Raw genomic sequence first — 13,942 nt, forward strand, 5'->3', positions numbered from 1 at the left:
CTGACTGTGTGGAGTTTGCACGTTCTCCCTGTGTCTGCGTGGGTTTCCTCCGGGTGCTCCGGTTTCCTCCCACTGTCCAAAGATGTGCAGGTCAGGTGAATTGGCCATGCTAAATTGCCCGTAGTGTTCGGTAAGGGGTAAATGCAGGGGTATGGGTGGGTTGCGCTTCGGCGGGTCGGTGTGGACTTGTTGGGCCGAAGGGCCTGTTTCCACACTGTAATGTAATCTAATCTTAATTCGGCAGAATCTTCAAAACTCTAGAATGAGCCTTGAATCTATGACACCCTGATCTGACTTCTATTAGTGAACTAATTCTTTACTAACTAATGAATGTCATGCACCGGAATATAGCTTCAACACATTTTTCACAGAAGGAGGGTTGTTCTATTTAGTTGAGAAAAAAAATGGACATTGCTTGCAAAGCTTGGCAGAATGTGTGGTGGAGAAAGCAGTTAACGTTTCAAGTCCAGTGGCTTGTCTCGAGTCTGCTTTCTCCCCACAGATGCTGATACGAGTCCTAGAGATGTACAGCACAGAAATAGTCCCTTCAGTCCAACATATCCATGCTGACCAGATATCCTAATTTAATCTAGTCCCATTGCCAGCATTTGGCTCATATCGCTCCAAACCCTTCCTATTCATGTACCCATCCAGATGCCTTTTAAATGCTGTAACTGTACCAGCTTCCATCACTTCCTCTGGCAGCTCATTCCGTACACGCATCACTCTTATGCTAAAAAACTGAACCTTAGGTCCCTTTTAAATTTTTGCACTCTCATCCTAAACCTATGCCGTCCAGTTCCAGACTTCCCCACCCCAGGGAAAAGACCTTGTCTATTTACCTTATCCATCCCCCTCATGATTTCATAAACCTCTTCCTCCAAAAAAACTAATTAATTTAAAAATATGATTCGGTCTTAGAAAGATGAATTCTCAATGGTAACATTGACTGACTAGCATATGGGAAACGGGTTTCCTTATCATTTCGGAGCAGATCCAAGTTTGAAATCATTTAAATCAAGCTGTTAAGATTAGTTCCCAGTATTTTTTTTTGCTTTGGATCTTCCTTCCCACAACCCATCTTCTGCATAAATACTGGCATTTTCCAAATTACCATTAGTTCTGAAGGGTCACTGGACCAGAAACACCAACTCTGCTTTGTCCCCACAGAAACTGCCTGAGGAGGTTTTTTTTAAATCAATTTGTTTTCTTTCAGATTTCTAGCATCCATGTCTTTCAGGCTTTTGTTGTTAAATCAAACTACTGATTCAAAGATCTCTAATAAAAACTAGCACTATGTTCCCTCATCAAGCTTAATTGTGGCATTTAACTGTGCTGACCTCAGACTGTAGCTACAGATTATTTTTGCTAGGTAGTTCAATTAATTATTTATCACATTTAATCTAATAAAAGGCATGTTCAGATGTCATTTATTTGATTAGATTACATTACAGATTAGATTACATTAGTGTGGAAACAGGCCCTTCGGCCCAACAAGTCCACACCGACCCGCCGAAGCGCAACCCACCCATACCCCTACATTTACCCCTTACCTAACATTACGGGCGATTTAGCATGGCCAATTCACCTGACCTGCACATCTTTGGATTGTGGGAGGAAACCGGAGCACCCGGAGGAAACCCACGCAGACACGGGGAGAACGTGCAAACTCCACACAGTCAGTCGCCTGAGGCGGGAACTGAACCCGGGTCTCAGACGCTGCGAGGCAGCAGTGCTAACCACTGTGCCACCGTGCCGCCCAAAGGAGTTCATGCCCTGAAGCGTTAAGAATTAATGAGGGAAATAATCTATCAGAACAGATTTTTTTTTGTAGTTACAATCCAACTACATCCTAGATTGGAAATTATTCTTCTTGAAGTATGAAATCCAAGTTCAGGTGATCTCTAACTAACAAATGTGGGGAAACCACAGGTTTCATAGGTGAGCAATTTTTCTCCGTTCATTTTAAACATGTTTACTTTATTCAAAAGGGAATTCAAAACCACCTTAAACATTCAAGTGGTTACAGTACATGGTCTGTTTCTGTACTATGACTCTTTGATCCAACTCAACCAGACATCCCAACTTGACCTATTCCGATTAGGCAGCATTGGCCCATATTCCTCTAAACCCTTATTCATGTACCCCTTCAATATTTAAAAGGTATCTGGAATTGTACTATCCCGCCCCCTCCAACCCCCCTCAGTTCCTTTGGAAGCTCATTCCATACACAAATCACCTGCATGAAAAAAAAGTAACCCTTCAGGCCCTTTTTAAAATTTTCCCCCTCACCTTAAACCTAAGCCCTCTAGTGTTGGGCTCCCTTACCCTAGGAAAAAGATCTTGGCTGTCCATGCCTCAATTTTAAAAGTCTCTAACATCACCCCTCAATCTCCAACACTACCTACTTGTGATGTTTTAAGTTATAAAAACTTTGCAATGCAATGACATTTGGCAATTGTATGATTAAACATATTAATTTCTCAAACTAGGAGAAAGTCACAAATGAAACTTCAGTTTACATCAAGCATTACAATCAGAATAGTTACAATACTGAAGGAAGCCTCTCATCTGTGCCAGCTCTGCTAGTGCAACTCAGAGTCCCAATCCCAGCCACCTTCCCTCTAGGTTTCAATTTTCAATTCATTTCTGATGTTCATTGACATTGTTTACCATCTACAACATGCTATGCAGTACTTCCCATACCACCAACACCAAGCACCTCACAACGGCAGCAAACATATGGGAACACCACCTCCAAGCCAAACTAGACTTTAAGCCATCATTCCACTGTAACAGGGTGAGAATTCTGAAACTCTCTCTTCTGAAACAGTTCATCAGTTCAAGACAGTAGAACACTAAGGATAATTCAGAAGGGGTAATACATACCAATTTAATGATACTCACATCCCATACTTAACATCTCAAATCAACTGCATTTACCAAAACCTTTCATAATTTTGCTAGCAATATTCATCTTTTGCTAACCACCTTAACTTGAACTCCAATATTCTAGTAATGTTAATTAGATTATGAAAAAGCACCATAGGATTTAAAACGTATTTTATTTTGCGTTTTCCATAGACATTCAAGCATCAGCAATTGTAACCTCTACTTCAACACCAGGCTCAATACTGATGGAGGTAATTTGTTTCACGATTTCAGATGGACTGTGTAAATCAATTAGACGTTTGTGGATCCTCATTTGGAAGCGATCCCAGGTTTTAGAACCTTCACCACAAGGGGTTTTTCTTGTTGTGATTCGCAGAGTCTGGAATAAAGTACAAATACACAATGCAATGATTTATCCATGTTTCAGCAGTTAATATTGAATTTTCACCTGATGAAAGAACACAATGTAACTCTTGGGGCAGAAAGAAAATATGCTGCAAACAAGCTCAAATAATTATCGGAAAGAACAGACTATTGGATCCCTACAATGTGGAAACAGGCCATTTGGCCCAACAAGTCCACACCAACCGTCCAAAGAGTAACCCACCCACACCCATTCCCCTACCCCATATTTATCCCTGACTAATGCACCTAACCTACAAATCCCTGACCACTATGGACAATTTAGCACCGCCTCTTCACCTAACCTGCACATCTTTAGACTGTGGGAGGAAACCAGAGCACCTAGAATAAACCCACACGTGCAAACTACACACAGTCACCAGAGGTTGCAATCGATCCTGGGTCCCTTGCACAGAGGTAGCAGCAGCACTAACCACTGAGCCACCGTGCCACCCTCAATGAAGGTTAGATTCCCTCAGTTACTGCCAGGTATTTAAATGCACACAAAAATCTGACTTTACTATTCACTAAATTTTCTTTCATTTAAGCATTATGACCACGGTCCAGAGAACTGTAGTAATTACAGATAGGTGTATGTAGTTTGCAGTAACCTGGTAAATTCAGCCAATTCATTCATGTCAATGAGACTATTGACGAAAGAGCAATGAGCATGTCAAAAAAAAAAGGATTTTCAACCATGACAAATTCTCAGTTAAGTAAATGCTAAATCAGTTGAGGGATAGCCAACAAGGACGATTGAAGTTCTGCATTGACTCCAAATGGATGCTGGAAATGTGTTGCTGGAAAAGCGCAGCAGGTCAGGCAGCATCCAGGGAACAGGAGAATCGACGTTTCGGGCATAAGCCCTTCTTCAGGAATTCCTGAAGAAGGGCTTATGCCCGAAACGTCGATTCTCCTGTTCCCTGGATGCTGCCTGACCTGCTGCGCTTTTCCAGCAACACATTTCCAGCTCTGATCTCCAGCATCTGCAGACCTCACTTTCTCCAAATGGATGCTACAATCTATAGACGTCTTGCGTACCTCTTCTGTCTAATATAAATATTCAAGTCTGGCTACCATCAACTGCTGCACTAAGGTAGCAGTGTTACACATAGTATTGGGGCTTGTGGCACAGTAGTAGCATTTCAATTTTTGGTCCAGAAGATCTGGATACATGTCTCACCTGCTTCATGGCCCAGCAGGTTGATGTCCCCCCCAACAATGCTTTGGATTCATTCAACTTTTCATTGCAGCTACATTTCTCAATTTATCCAACTGTCAAATAAAATTATTAATTTAAGCATAGTAGTAACAATATAAAGGTAAAATACGGATCACCACACAAGATGCTCAACATCTACAGTGATCAGTTGTTGTCTTTTCACCCTGATTGGATGTTTAGTGTAGTTATCAAACTATACTTGTCAGTTTCTGTTTCTCTGAAAATGAGAGTGTTGGTATAAATCTGAATCTGTTAGTTTATGCTCTGGGAACGTTCTTGTCAGTTTCTGCTGTGAATGTAGATATCCATCTGTATCTGTCTGTTTTAGTTTCTGAATGTATGAGTGCAAGTATCAATCTATGCTTTAGTTTCTGTGATGTCAGTGAGATCAGTTATTGACAATTTACACTAGGTGTCTGAACACATGGAGAAAATGCAGTTTAAACTGGAAAGCACTTTCAAAATAGTTCTGCTGGCATGGTTGAATAACAGGTGACTTTGCTTCCTACTCAAGAATTCTTAAAACACTGAATACTAAAAATAGTTTCACATCACTAATGCCTTAAGGTTTACAGAATCGAACAGTACACTGAACAAATGAGACATTCACTGAAGCTATTGTCCATCAAATAATTAGCTGGTGGCACACCATTGATCTTCTCCATTACTTTTCAAGACTACTTGATGGCTTTCAGACCCTCTATGACAAAGTTAAGACAGACCGGGAGTGCTCAACCATCAAACTTCACATTCCTGTCGTATCCCTAATGGCCAAGAGTATACAGTCTCCTATGGTACAAAATTTGTCAAAATTTAAAAAGTTTTCCTTAGCAATATTCCCAGTCCTGTCCTTGAGGCTTTTTTGGGGGGTTGGGAAAGAGACACTATTAACCTTGCTCGATCCAAGTGTTATGTTTAGGGGCCACATGGTGGCTCAGTGGTTAGCATTGCTGCCTCACAGTGCCAGGGACCCAGGTTTGATTCCAGCCTTGGGCTCCAGTCTGTGTGGAGTTTGCACGTTCTCCCAGTGTCTGCATGGGTTTCCTCAAGTACTCCGGTTTCCTCCCATAGTCCAAAGATGTGCAGGTCAGGAGAATTGGCCATGCTAAATTGCCCATAGTGTTAGGTGCATTAGTCAGAGGGAAATGGGTCTGGGTGGGTCACTCTTCGCAGGGTCGGTGTGGACTTGTTGGGCCGAAGGGCCTGTTTCCACGCTGTAGGGAATCTAGTCTACACAAAATTGATTATGCAGTAAAACATTGGGCAATTCTACTCACAAGACATCCCTCACTCAGACCAAAAATGGTAAATCCTCGGCAAACATAACCTCGACTAGGGAAGGGTATCATACTGGTTAAATCACTTTAGGCAATGTTACCAACGTGCCAAACTTGTACAAGCATATATGTAACAAGTCCTGTACAAGTGCATTCTGATGAATGAGGAATATCCCATAACCTGCCAAAAATCACTATTCCCACACCTACACCATTTTCATTGCAATGCTTTTTTGATGAGCCACACACATTGGCAAAGCTACCTCTTCTGTCCATCCCTAACCACCCTTGGCCACGCCATTTCCCAGGGTAATCAACCCCATTGCTACAGACCTGGAGTGGAGTGATGTAGACTAGACCAGGTAAGGACAAGAGATTTCCTTCACTAAAGCAAACCAGAGGATTACCTGCACCTCCACACACATCTTTTACTGCATCCGTTGCACCCGATGTGGCCTCCTCTATATTGGGGAGACAGGCCGCCTACTTGTGGAACGTTTCAGAGAACACCTCTGGGACACCCGGACCAACCAACCCAACCACCACGTGGCTCAACACTTCAATTCCCCCTCCACTCCACCAAGGACATGCAGGTCCTTGGACTCCTCCATCACCAGACCATAGCAACATGACGGCTGGAGGAAGAGCGCCTCAAGGGATGAACTCAGATTTCACCAATTTCCTCATTTCCCCTACCCACACCTTGTCTCAGTCCCAACCCTCGAACTCAGCACCACCTTCCTAATCTGCAATCTTCTTCCTGACCTCTCTGCCCCCATCTCCACTCCGGCCTATCACCCTCACCTTAACTTCCTTTCACCTATCGCATTTCCAACGCCCCTCCCCCAAGTCCCTCCTCCCTAACTTTTATCTTAGCCTGCTTGGCACTCTTTCCTCATTCCTGAAGAAGGGCACATGCCCGAAACGTCGATTCTCCTGCTCCTTGGATGCTGCCTGACCTGCTGCGCTTTTCCAGCAACACATTTTCAGCTCTGATCTCCAGCATCTGCAGTCCTCACTTTCTCCCAGAGGATTTCAACAACAATCAATGACAGTAATGCAGATTAAAAAAACCAAGACCAACTTTATCCTCTTGATTATTTTCACTGGAAAAACTTCCACTGATTTCCAAAGTAGGACATGAACCCATTTCCCAGACCCAGGTCCCCGGATTACTAATACCCCATATCCCATGAATTGCAATATAGCCTGTAGCATGGTAGAATCATCTAGGTCACCACATCCTTAAAGTTCATTGCTTAGATTTAGTAAGTTCAACTACCAGCCTGCTTCTAAAGACATTATCTCCAATCCATTAACATTCTTGCCACACTGGTTTCAAATTTTTAAAAAACACCATTCATTGATTCAGTTTTCCCTCCTAAAACTCCCTACTAAATCCAACCAATACAAAGAACAGACATTTAACACCCTTAGTTAATGTGGATGTGAGACATCTTGATATATAATCTTACAAGTGAGGTCATTGTGCATGTTTGTCAGCAATAATCTGCACAGTGCAATCCTGTGCACCGCAATAAGATACACATTAAATAACTATACACCAATCTTGCTGAGAGTGTTAGACAATTTGCTACAACTCTCCTGCTTTTTTAATGTTGCCATGAGAAAACAAAAAAGGTTCTGCATTTCAGATAATAGCCTAGATTGGTGACAGAACACTGATGTGTCATCTTGTAGTACAGACCTTTTCTACAGACTTAAGCATAATCATTTTCTACCACTCAAGAAAAAAGCGACCTACTGATAAAGCAGTCACTACAACATCCAATGCGATTGAATCCATCCCCATCTCTCCCCTTACAAAAAAAAATCATCAGAGCTCTTCTTTTCCTACAACTTCTGTGGGAAATGTAAAGCCACACACAAAAAAAGTTACATTAAAACCCCTGACTTTTTCTCCCTCTACAGATGACCTTACCTTGGTGGGCATGCGAACAGGTCCCTTGACTTTCAAGTTCTTCTCTTTAGCACCACGAATTAGATCAGCACAAACTGGAGAGAAGTAAAGTTTCAGTCAAGAAAGCAGACACCACATAACTGCCATCTAAAATATAACTGGCTCAGAATAGCGTACAAAACAATCATGCTGATTCATTTACATAATATCATCCTTGCCAGCAAAATTCAATTCTGTTGGAACAATGACAGGCCAAGTGAGGCAACTTTAGTCTGATGTTACAGAAGATGCTTGTTTGGCAGTTTTCTTAAAAAAGACTCATGCTTTTAATGCCAATGATAGTAGTCCCCAATGCTAGTTTATCACTTCATCCAGTCACAAGTGAGAGCAGTTGGTAATAAATTTAAAACAGGGGCCAGTAGGCCAATAAAGGTGCAGTTATTGCTCCGTTATGCAACTAAATGGAGAAGAAAGTTACTGTACAATCAAAACTCCAAATACATATTCTAAAGAATGCATAAAAACAAACTGAATTACAGAATCTCCATGACAAAAGGATGTAACGTTGAATATTGGTTGTGCTGATGCCACAAACAAACATTTGCTACAAGAAACCATCCCATTTCCACAGATGTACTGACTCTATATTTTGTGGACTGCCACTTTTCTGCAGAGGACAGGTTGGACAGTTCCGCTGAACTCAAGAGCGATGCCATCAGGAGTTCTTAACTCCTGGCATGGCCATTCAACAGTCAGATATTGCAAAGTGCAATCCAAAACAAGGCCACAATAGCAATACCCATATGATAACAACAGTTGCAACAGGAGATGAAGGCTGCAGCTGCTAGGGAGATGGAAGTGAAAAGGTGTGGCATTGGAAATGCACAGCCAGTCAGGCAGCATCCAAGGATGCTGGAGAATTGACGTTTCGAGCATAAGCTCTTCATCAGGAACGTCCTGATAATAGCTTATGTTCAAAATGTTGACTCTCCTGCTCCTCGGATGCTGCCTGACCGGCAGTGCTTCTCCAATGCCACATGTTTTGTCTCCCATCACTAGCATTTGCTGTCCTTGCTTTCTCCTAGCGGGTAGGGAGATACCCAGTTGCCATGGTTTCCTTGCTACTGGAAGTAGATCTACTTTCTGTCAAGAACTGAGTCTGGTGTGCAACAACATTCCCACATTAAAAGGTGTCTTGCAAAAGGCATCTACTACAACATGCAATTTCCTAAATGGACAATCCATTCTCATTAACGCGTGATTGTAGATGACTACTGACTTATCTATTTCAGTAGTAAACAAAATTTAAATAAGAGGCTAATAAATGAACCCTGAAGAAGGGCTTATGCCCGAAACGTCGATTCTCCTATTCCCTGGATGCTGCCTGACCTGCTGCGCTTTTCCAGCAACACATTTTCAGCTCTGATCTCCAGCATCTGCAGACCTCACTTTCTCCCCTAATAAATGAACCTCTCCTCCCCAAAATAACCAAAAAAAAAATTACCTTTCTCGAGTGACTTTACATTCCGGCTGGTCAAAGTAATTCTAATGCGGTGAATTGCAACCTCCTGTTCCACAGGTGCTTTGCCAGAATCTTTAAATGCCTATCCAAATGAAAAAGTGTAAACTAAGCAGTTTTCAGACATTACACGTTTCCCCCAAAGTCAAAAAAACAGTTTATAGACTACCTGCTTATGTCACTATCACATTAAAGATTATAATTCAAAAGGTTTAGTTAAGTTGTTGACACAAATTCCCCTGGTACTCACCTTCCACTATACCAACCTTCACATAAACCAAATCATCCGCCGACATTTCCGCCACCTCCAAAAAGACCCGACCACCAGGGATATATTTCCCTCCCCACGCCTTTCCGCCTTCCACAAAGACCATTCCCTCGTGACTACCTGGTCAGGTCCACGCCCCCCTACAACCCACCCTCCCATCCTGGCACTTTCCCCTGTCACTGCAGGAACTGTAAAATCTGTGCCCACACCTCCTCCCTCACCTCTATCCAAGGCCCTAAAGGAGCCTTCCACATCCAAAGTTTTACTTGCACATCCACTAATATCCCTTATTGTATCCGTTGCTCCTGATGCGGTCTCCTCTACATCGGGGAGACTGGGCGCCTCCTAGCAAAGTGCTTTAGGGAACATCTCCGGGACACCCGCACCAATCAACCACACCACCCCGTGGCCCAACATTTCAACTCCCCCTCCCACTCTGCCGAGGACACGGAGGTCCTGGGCCTCCTTCACCGCCGCTCCCTCACCACCAGACACCTGGAGGAAGAACACCTCATCTTCCGACTCGAAACACTTCAACCCCAGGACATCAATGTGGACTTCAACAGTTTCATTTCTCCTTCCCCCATCTCACCCTAGTTCCAAACTTCCAGCTCAGCACTGTCCCCATGACTTGTCCAGACTTGTCCTATCTCCTTTTCCACCTATCAACTCCACCCTCACCTATCACCTTCATCCCCTCCCCCACTGTACTCTATGCTACTTTCTCCCCACCCCCACCAGCTTATCTCTCCACACTTCAGGCTCACTGCTTTTATTCCTGATGAAGGGCTTTTGCCCGAAACGTCGATTTCGCTGCTCCTTCGATGCTGCCTGAACTGCTGTGCTCTTCCAGCACCAGTAATCCAGAACTTTTACTTCCTCTCTAGCCATCAGAGAAATGCTAGAGAACTGGAGACTAGCCAACATAATTCCACTTTTCAAACAGGGTGGTAAAAATGAACCAGGAAAATTACACAGACTGATGAGTCAGGTCAACAACAGGAAAACAAAAACTGAAGAAACAAATTAATACTACTTGGATAGTCACCATGGCTTTGTCACTAGGAGTTTACATCTAACAAACTTATTTGAATTTTTTGAAGTGTATGGATGAAGGAAATTTAGTTGATGTATCTTATATGGATTTCAGCAATGCTTTTGACAAGATCCCACACAGGAGTCTGATTGAGAAGATGAAAGCACATTAAGTGAGGGAAACTTGGTGAGATAGATCTGGCTTAGTAACAGGACAAAATAGTGGTGCCTCCAACAGTGTACATGGATCAGTGCTGGGATTCTGTATAGCCGAAAATGTGGGAGCAGGGCAGGCAGGTTCAGCCAATTTGCAGAGTGGTTAATAGCAAGGAAGATGATTGTAGGTTTCAGGAAGATGTACATGGGTTGGTCAGATAAGCAGACCCAGTGGCAGATGGTACTTAATCCTGATAAGTACCTGATAAGGTGATGCACTTTGGATGAAGAAATAAGATGAGGGAGTATTTAATGAATGGCAAGACACTCTGTAGCTTGAGGTAATTATTCCACAGATTCTTGAAGTCAGAGCACATGAATAGAATAGTTAAAGCAACAAATGAGATTTTTGCTTTCATCAGTCATAGCATGAAATATGAGACCAAAGGAGGTAATATTAGAGTTGTACAGAGCATCAGTTAGGCACAGGTAATAAAGAGAGGGTTGCAAGTATGTTCATCAGGATGTTGCCTGGATGGAGAAATTGAGCTATAAGAAGAGATTAGATAGACTTGGATTATTTTAAGGGAAGAGAAGACAGGGGGTGGCATGACGGAGTTGTCCAAGATTTGGAGGGTATGGAAAGGGTGAATAGAGAGCAGCTGATACAAAGGTCAATCATGAGAGGGCATTGTTTTAAGGGGCAGGATTGGGGGTGGGAAGAATGATGGATATTTCCCATTGAGTAGATGGTGGGAATGTGGAAAGCATTGTCTGAAAAAGCAGTGGAGGCCAAAAGCCTCTCGATCTTAAAAAATATTTAGATGTGTACTTCAAGCATCATAACACTCAAGGATATTAGGACAAGTGCAGGAATTTGGAATTTAATGAGTTATGTTGGTTCAGACATGATGGGCCAAAGAGCCTTTTCTGTACTGTATGAATCAATGAACAGTTCACCTGTAACTTTGATTAGATTCCCTACAGAGTGGAAACAGGTCCTTCGGCCCAACCAATCCTAAGAAGAGCAACCAATCCAGACCCATTTCCCGATGATGCACCTATCACTATAGACAATTCACCTAACCTGCACATCTTTGGCTTGTGGGAGGATGTCGGAGCACCCAGAGGAAACCCACGCTGATGCTGGGAGAATGTGCAAACTCCACACAATCACCCAAGGCTGAAATTGAACCTGTGACTCTGGTGCTGAGGCAGCAGTGCTAACCACTGAGCCACCCCAACCTGGAAAATGAATAACACCCCTCAGGAATCCTCAATACAATTCTTTCTTTTGATATTTAAGTATACACAATAAAAACTGAATTTTAGTCAACTTAAATCTAAAATTTTAATCAACTTCTTGTAGTAGCAGATTGTGTAAAAAAAGTGTAAATATAGACCTTAGTGTTTAGCATTGTAACCTCAGTTAAAACGTGCCAACTAACGAAACAGCAAATTGAAGCAAAGCGAAAAACATTAAGCAACGTCAGATAAATTGCAGATGCTGAATCAACATGAAAGAAACGCGCTGTTTTAAATAGGACAGATCTGTCTGATCAAGTCGCAAGGCAAGGAGTTCAAGATGATCCAAATATGAACCCACACGGTAGGGTAAAGACGATTGTCTCGCCATAGATTGCTCTGAGCTACTGAAAATTCAGGCTGTTTTTTTTAAACCACGGAACGAGGCCTTTGTATCCGCGCTGGTCGTGTTTCAAATCCAATTTCCAATACTTAATCCACAGCCTTGATTGCAGCTCACAACTTATTTAATTAGCGCATTTCATTCAATCAACGCTTATTCCGCCTTTCCGTGAAAATAAGGGCGAGTTGGCATCCAGCGAGACAGCGAGGCAGCTAGAGCGCGGCCACAGCACATGGACACAGCAAACACCATGACCAAGGCCGCAGGCGTACTGCGCGCGCTCGCTCGCTCCCTGCCTGCCCACGGCCCACTGCGCGACTCTCACTCTCACCATGGTAAACTCCTGACCAACTTATCCGTCGACTTTTAAGACACTGAAAGTGAACGAACAGCGGTGAGTCAGGAGCGTACCAACCAGGACAACCTCCTACTCCAACTATCACAGCTGAAAAGGAAGCGTTGCTACGTCAGCGACGTTTAAATACTGAGCCTACGCCCACTGCCTGAGACGGCTTCCAGAAGGTGGGGCGAGTGTTTTCGTTGGAGGAGGCGGAGCTGACCGAGTGTAAAACCCAGGACTTGGAGACGGAGCGGGCGGAAATCCGCTCCGACGCCGTGAATTGCCTGATACGCCCTTTGACAGTCAGAGTACCAAACGTCCCTGAAGCCTAGACATGAGAGCTGAGGAAGTGGGTGACTTGAATTCTCTAATATGGGAGTCAAATACTGCATTTTATAGAACAATGATACTCATAAGGACTTTTGCAAACATTACTATGAATAGCTGATAAAATAAGTTGTCGAGATTGATATGTGTGCTTTTGCTGAATACACGCTGGGCCCCATACAATAGGTACTACCGTCCTATACCATTTAGGGTAAAACTCTGGCTGTACTGCTAGCGACGGCTCGCTAAAAGTCCAGGCTCCAGCCATCACAACTGCCACCGACATCATTCCGCCTTCGAAAATGAAGAATAAGAAAGGATGAATAAAATATGTAGAGAAAACAATCTTGCCGGACGTTGTGTGCTTTGTCGGCGCCATCTTGGAGAGATAAGTATCATACTCGTTCTGGTTTTCAATACTGAGCTTCACTCTCAGAAGAACAGTATAGCACAGTAACAGGCCCATCCACGCTGTACCGATAATATGATGCCGTCTAAATTAAAAACCTTTTGCCTCTACGCAGTCCATATCGACCTTATATCTGTATAGGTGCTCCTTAAACATTGCTGTTATATCCACTTCTACCACCTTCCAGGCACTATATGTAAAAAGACTCGCCTCTCATCTCCTTTAAACTTTCCCCTTTCATCTTAAACCTATGTCTCATTGTAATTAACATATCTACCCTGAGAAAAAGACTTTGCCTGTCCATTCTATCCACGCCTCTCAATTTTGTAAACTTCTTTCAGACCGCCCCTCAGCCTCGAACATTCAAGTGAAAATAAACCAAGTTTACCCAATTTGTCCACATAGCTAATACCCTTCAAAACAACCAGCATTCTGATAAATCTTTTCTGTACCCTGGCCAAAATCTTGTAGTAGTGTGGCAACCAGAGCTACACAATATTCCAAAGTGTGGTCTAACTGAAGTTCA

General features: G+C 43.0%; 1 protein-coding gene and 1 non-coding gene across 2 annotated transcripts; both read right to left on the reverse strand.

The window, feature by feature from the left end:
* Positions 1 to 3,046: 3,046 nt before the first annotated feature.
* On the reverse strand, positions 3,047 to 12,826 carry rps20 (ribosomal protein S20). The gene is made up of 4 exons (XM_043688385.1): positions 12,672 to 12,826; positions 9,219 to 9,318; positions 7,736 to 7,809; positions 3,047 to 3,271 (listed from the first exon to the last, which is right to left on the reverse strand). The coding sequence occupies exons 1-4, from the start codon at positions 12,672 to 12,674 to the stop codon at positions 3,089 to 3,091; spliced, it is 360 nt and encodes a 119-aa protein (XP_043544320.1). The 5' UTR covers positions 12,675 to 12,826; the 3' UTR covers positions 3,047 to 3,088.
* On the reverse strand, positions 7,871 to 7,934 carry LOC122549629. The gene has a single exon (XR_006311623.1). It is a non-coding gene; the product is annotated as a small nucleolar RNA U54 (small nucleolar RNA).
* Positions 12,827 to 13,942: the final 1,116 nt, after the last annotated feature.

Source organism: Chiloscyllium plagiosum, chromosome 4 (assembly GCF_004010195.1).
Source record: "Chiloscyllium plagiosum isolate BGI_BamShark_2017 chromosome 4, ASM401019v2, whole genome shotgun sequence".
In the NCBI taxonomy this organism is placed as follows: Eukaryota; Metazoa; Chordata; class Chondrichthyes; order Orectolobiformes; family Hemiscylliidae; genus Chiloscyllium; species Chiloscyllium plagiosum.

Coding starts and splice junctions, on each gene's coding strand:
- rps20 (XM_043688385.1), bottom strand. Junction 7,810..9,218: donor TGTAAAGTCACTCGAGAAAG/GTAATTTTTTTT, acceptor ACTTCTCTCCAG/TTTGTGCTGATCTAATTCGT. Junction 3,272..7,735: donor CTGTTCGCATGCCCACCAAG/GTAAGGTCATCT, acceptor ACTTTATTCCAG/ACTCTGCGAATCACAACAAG.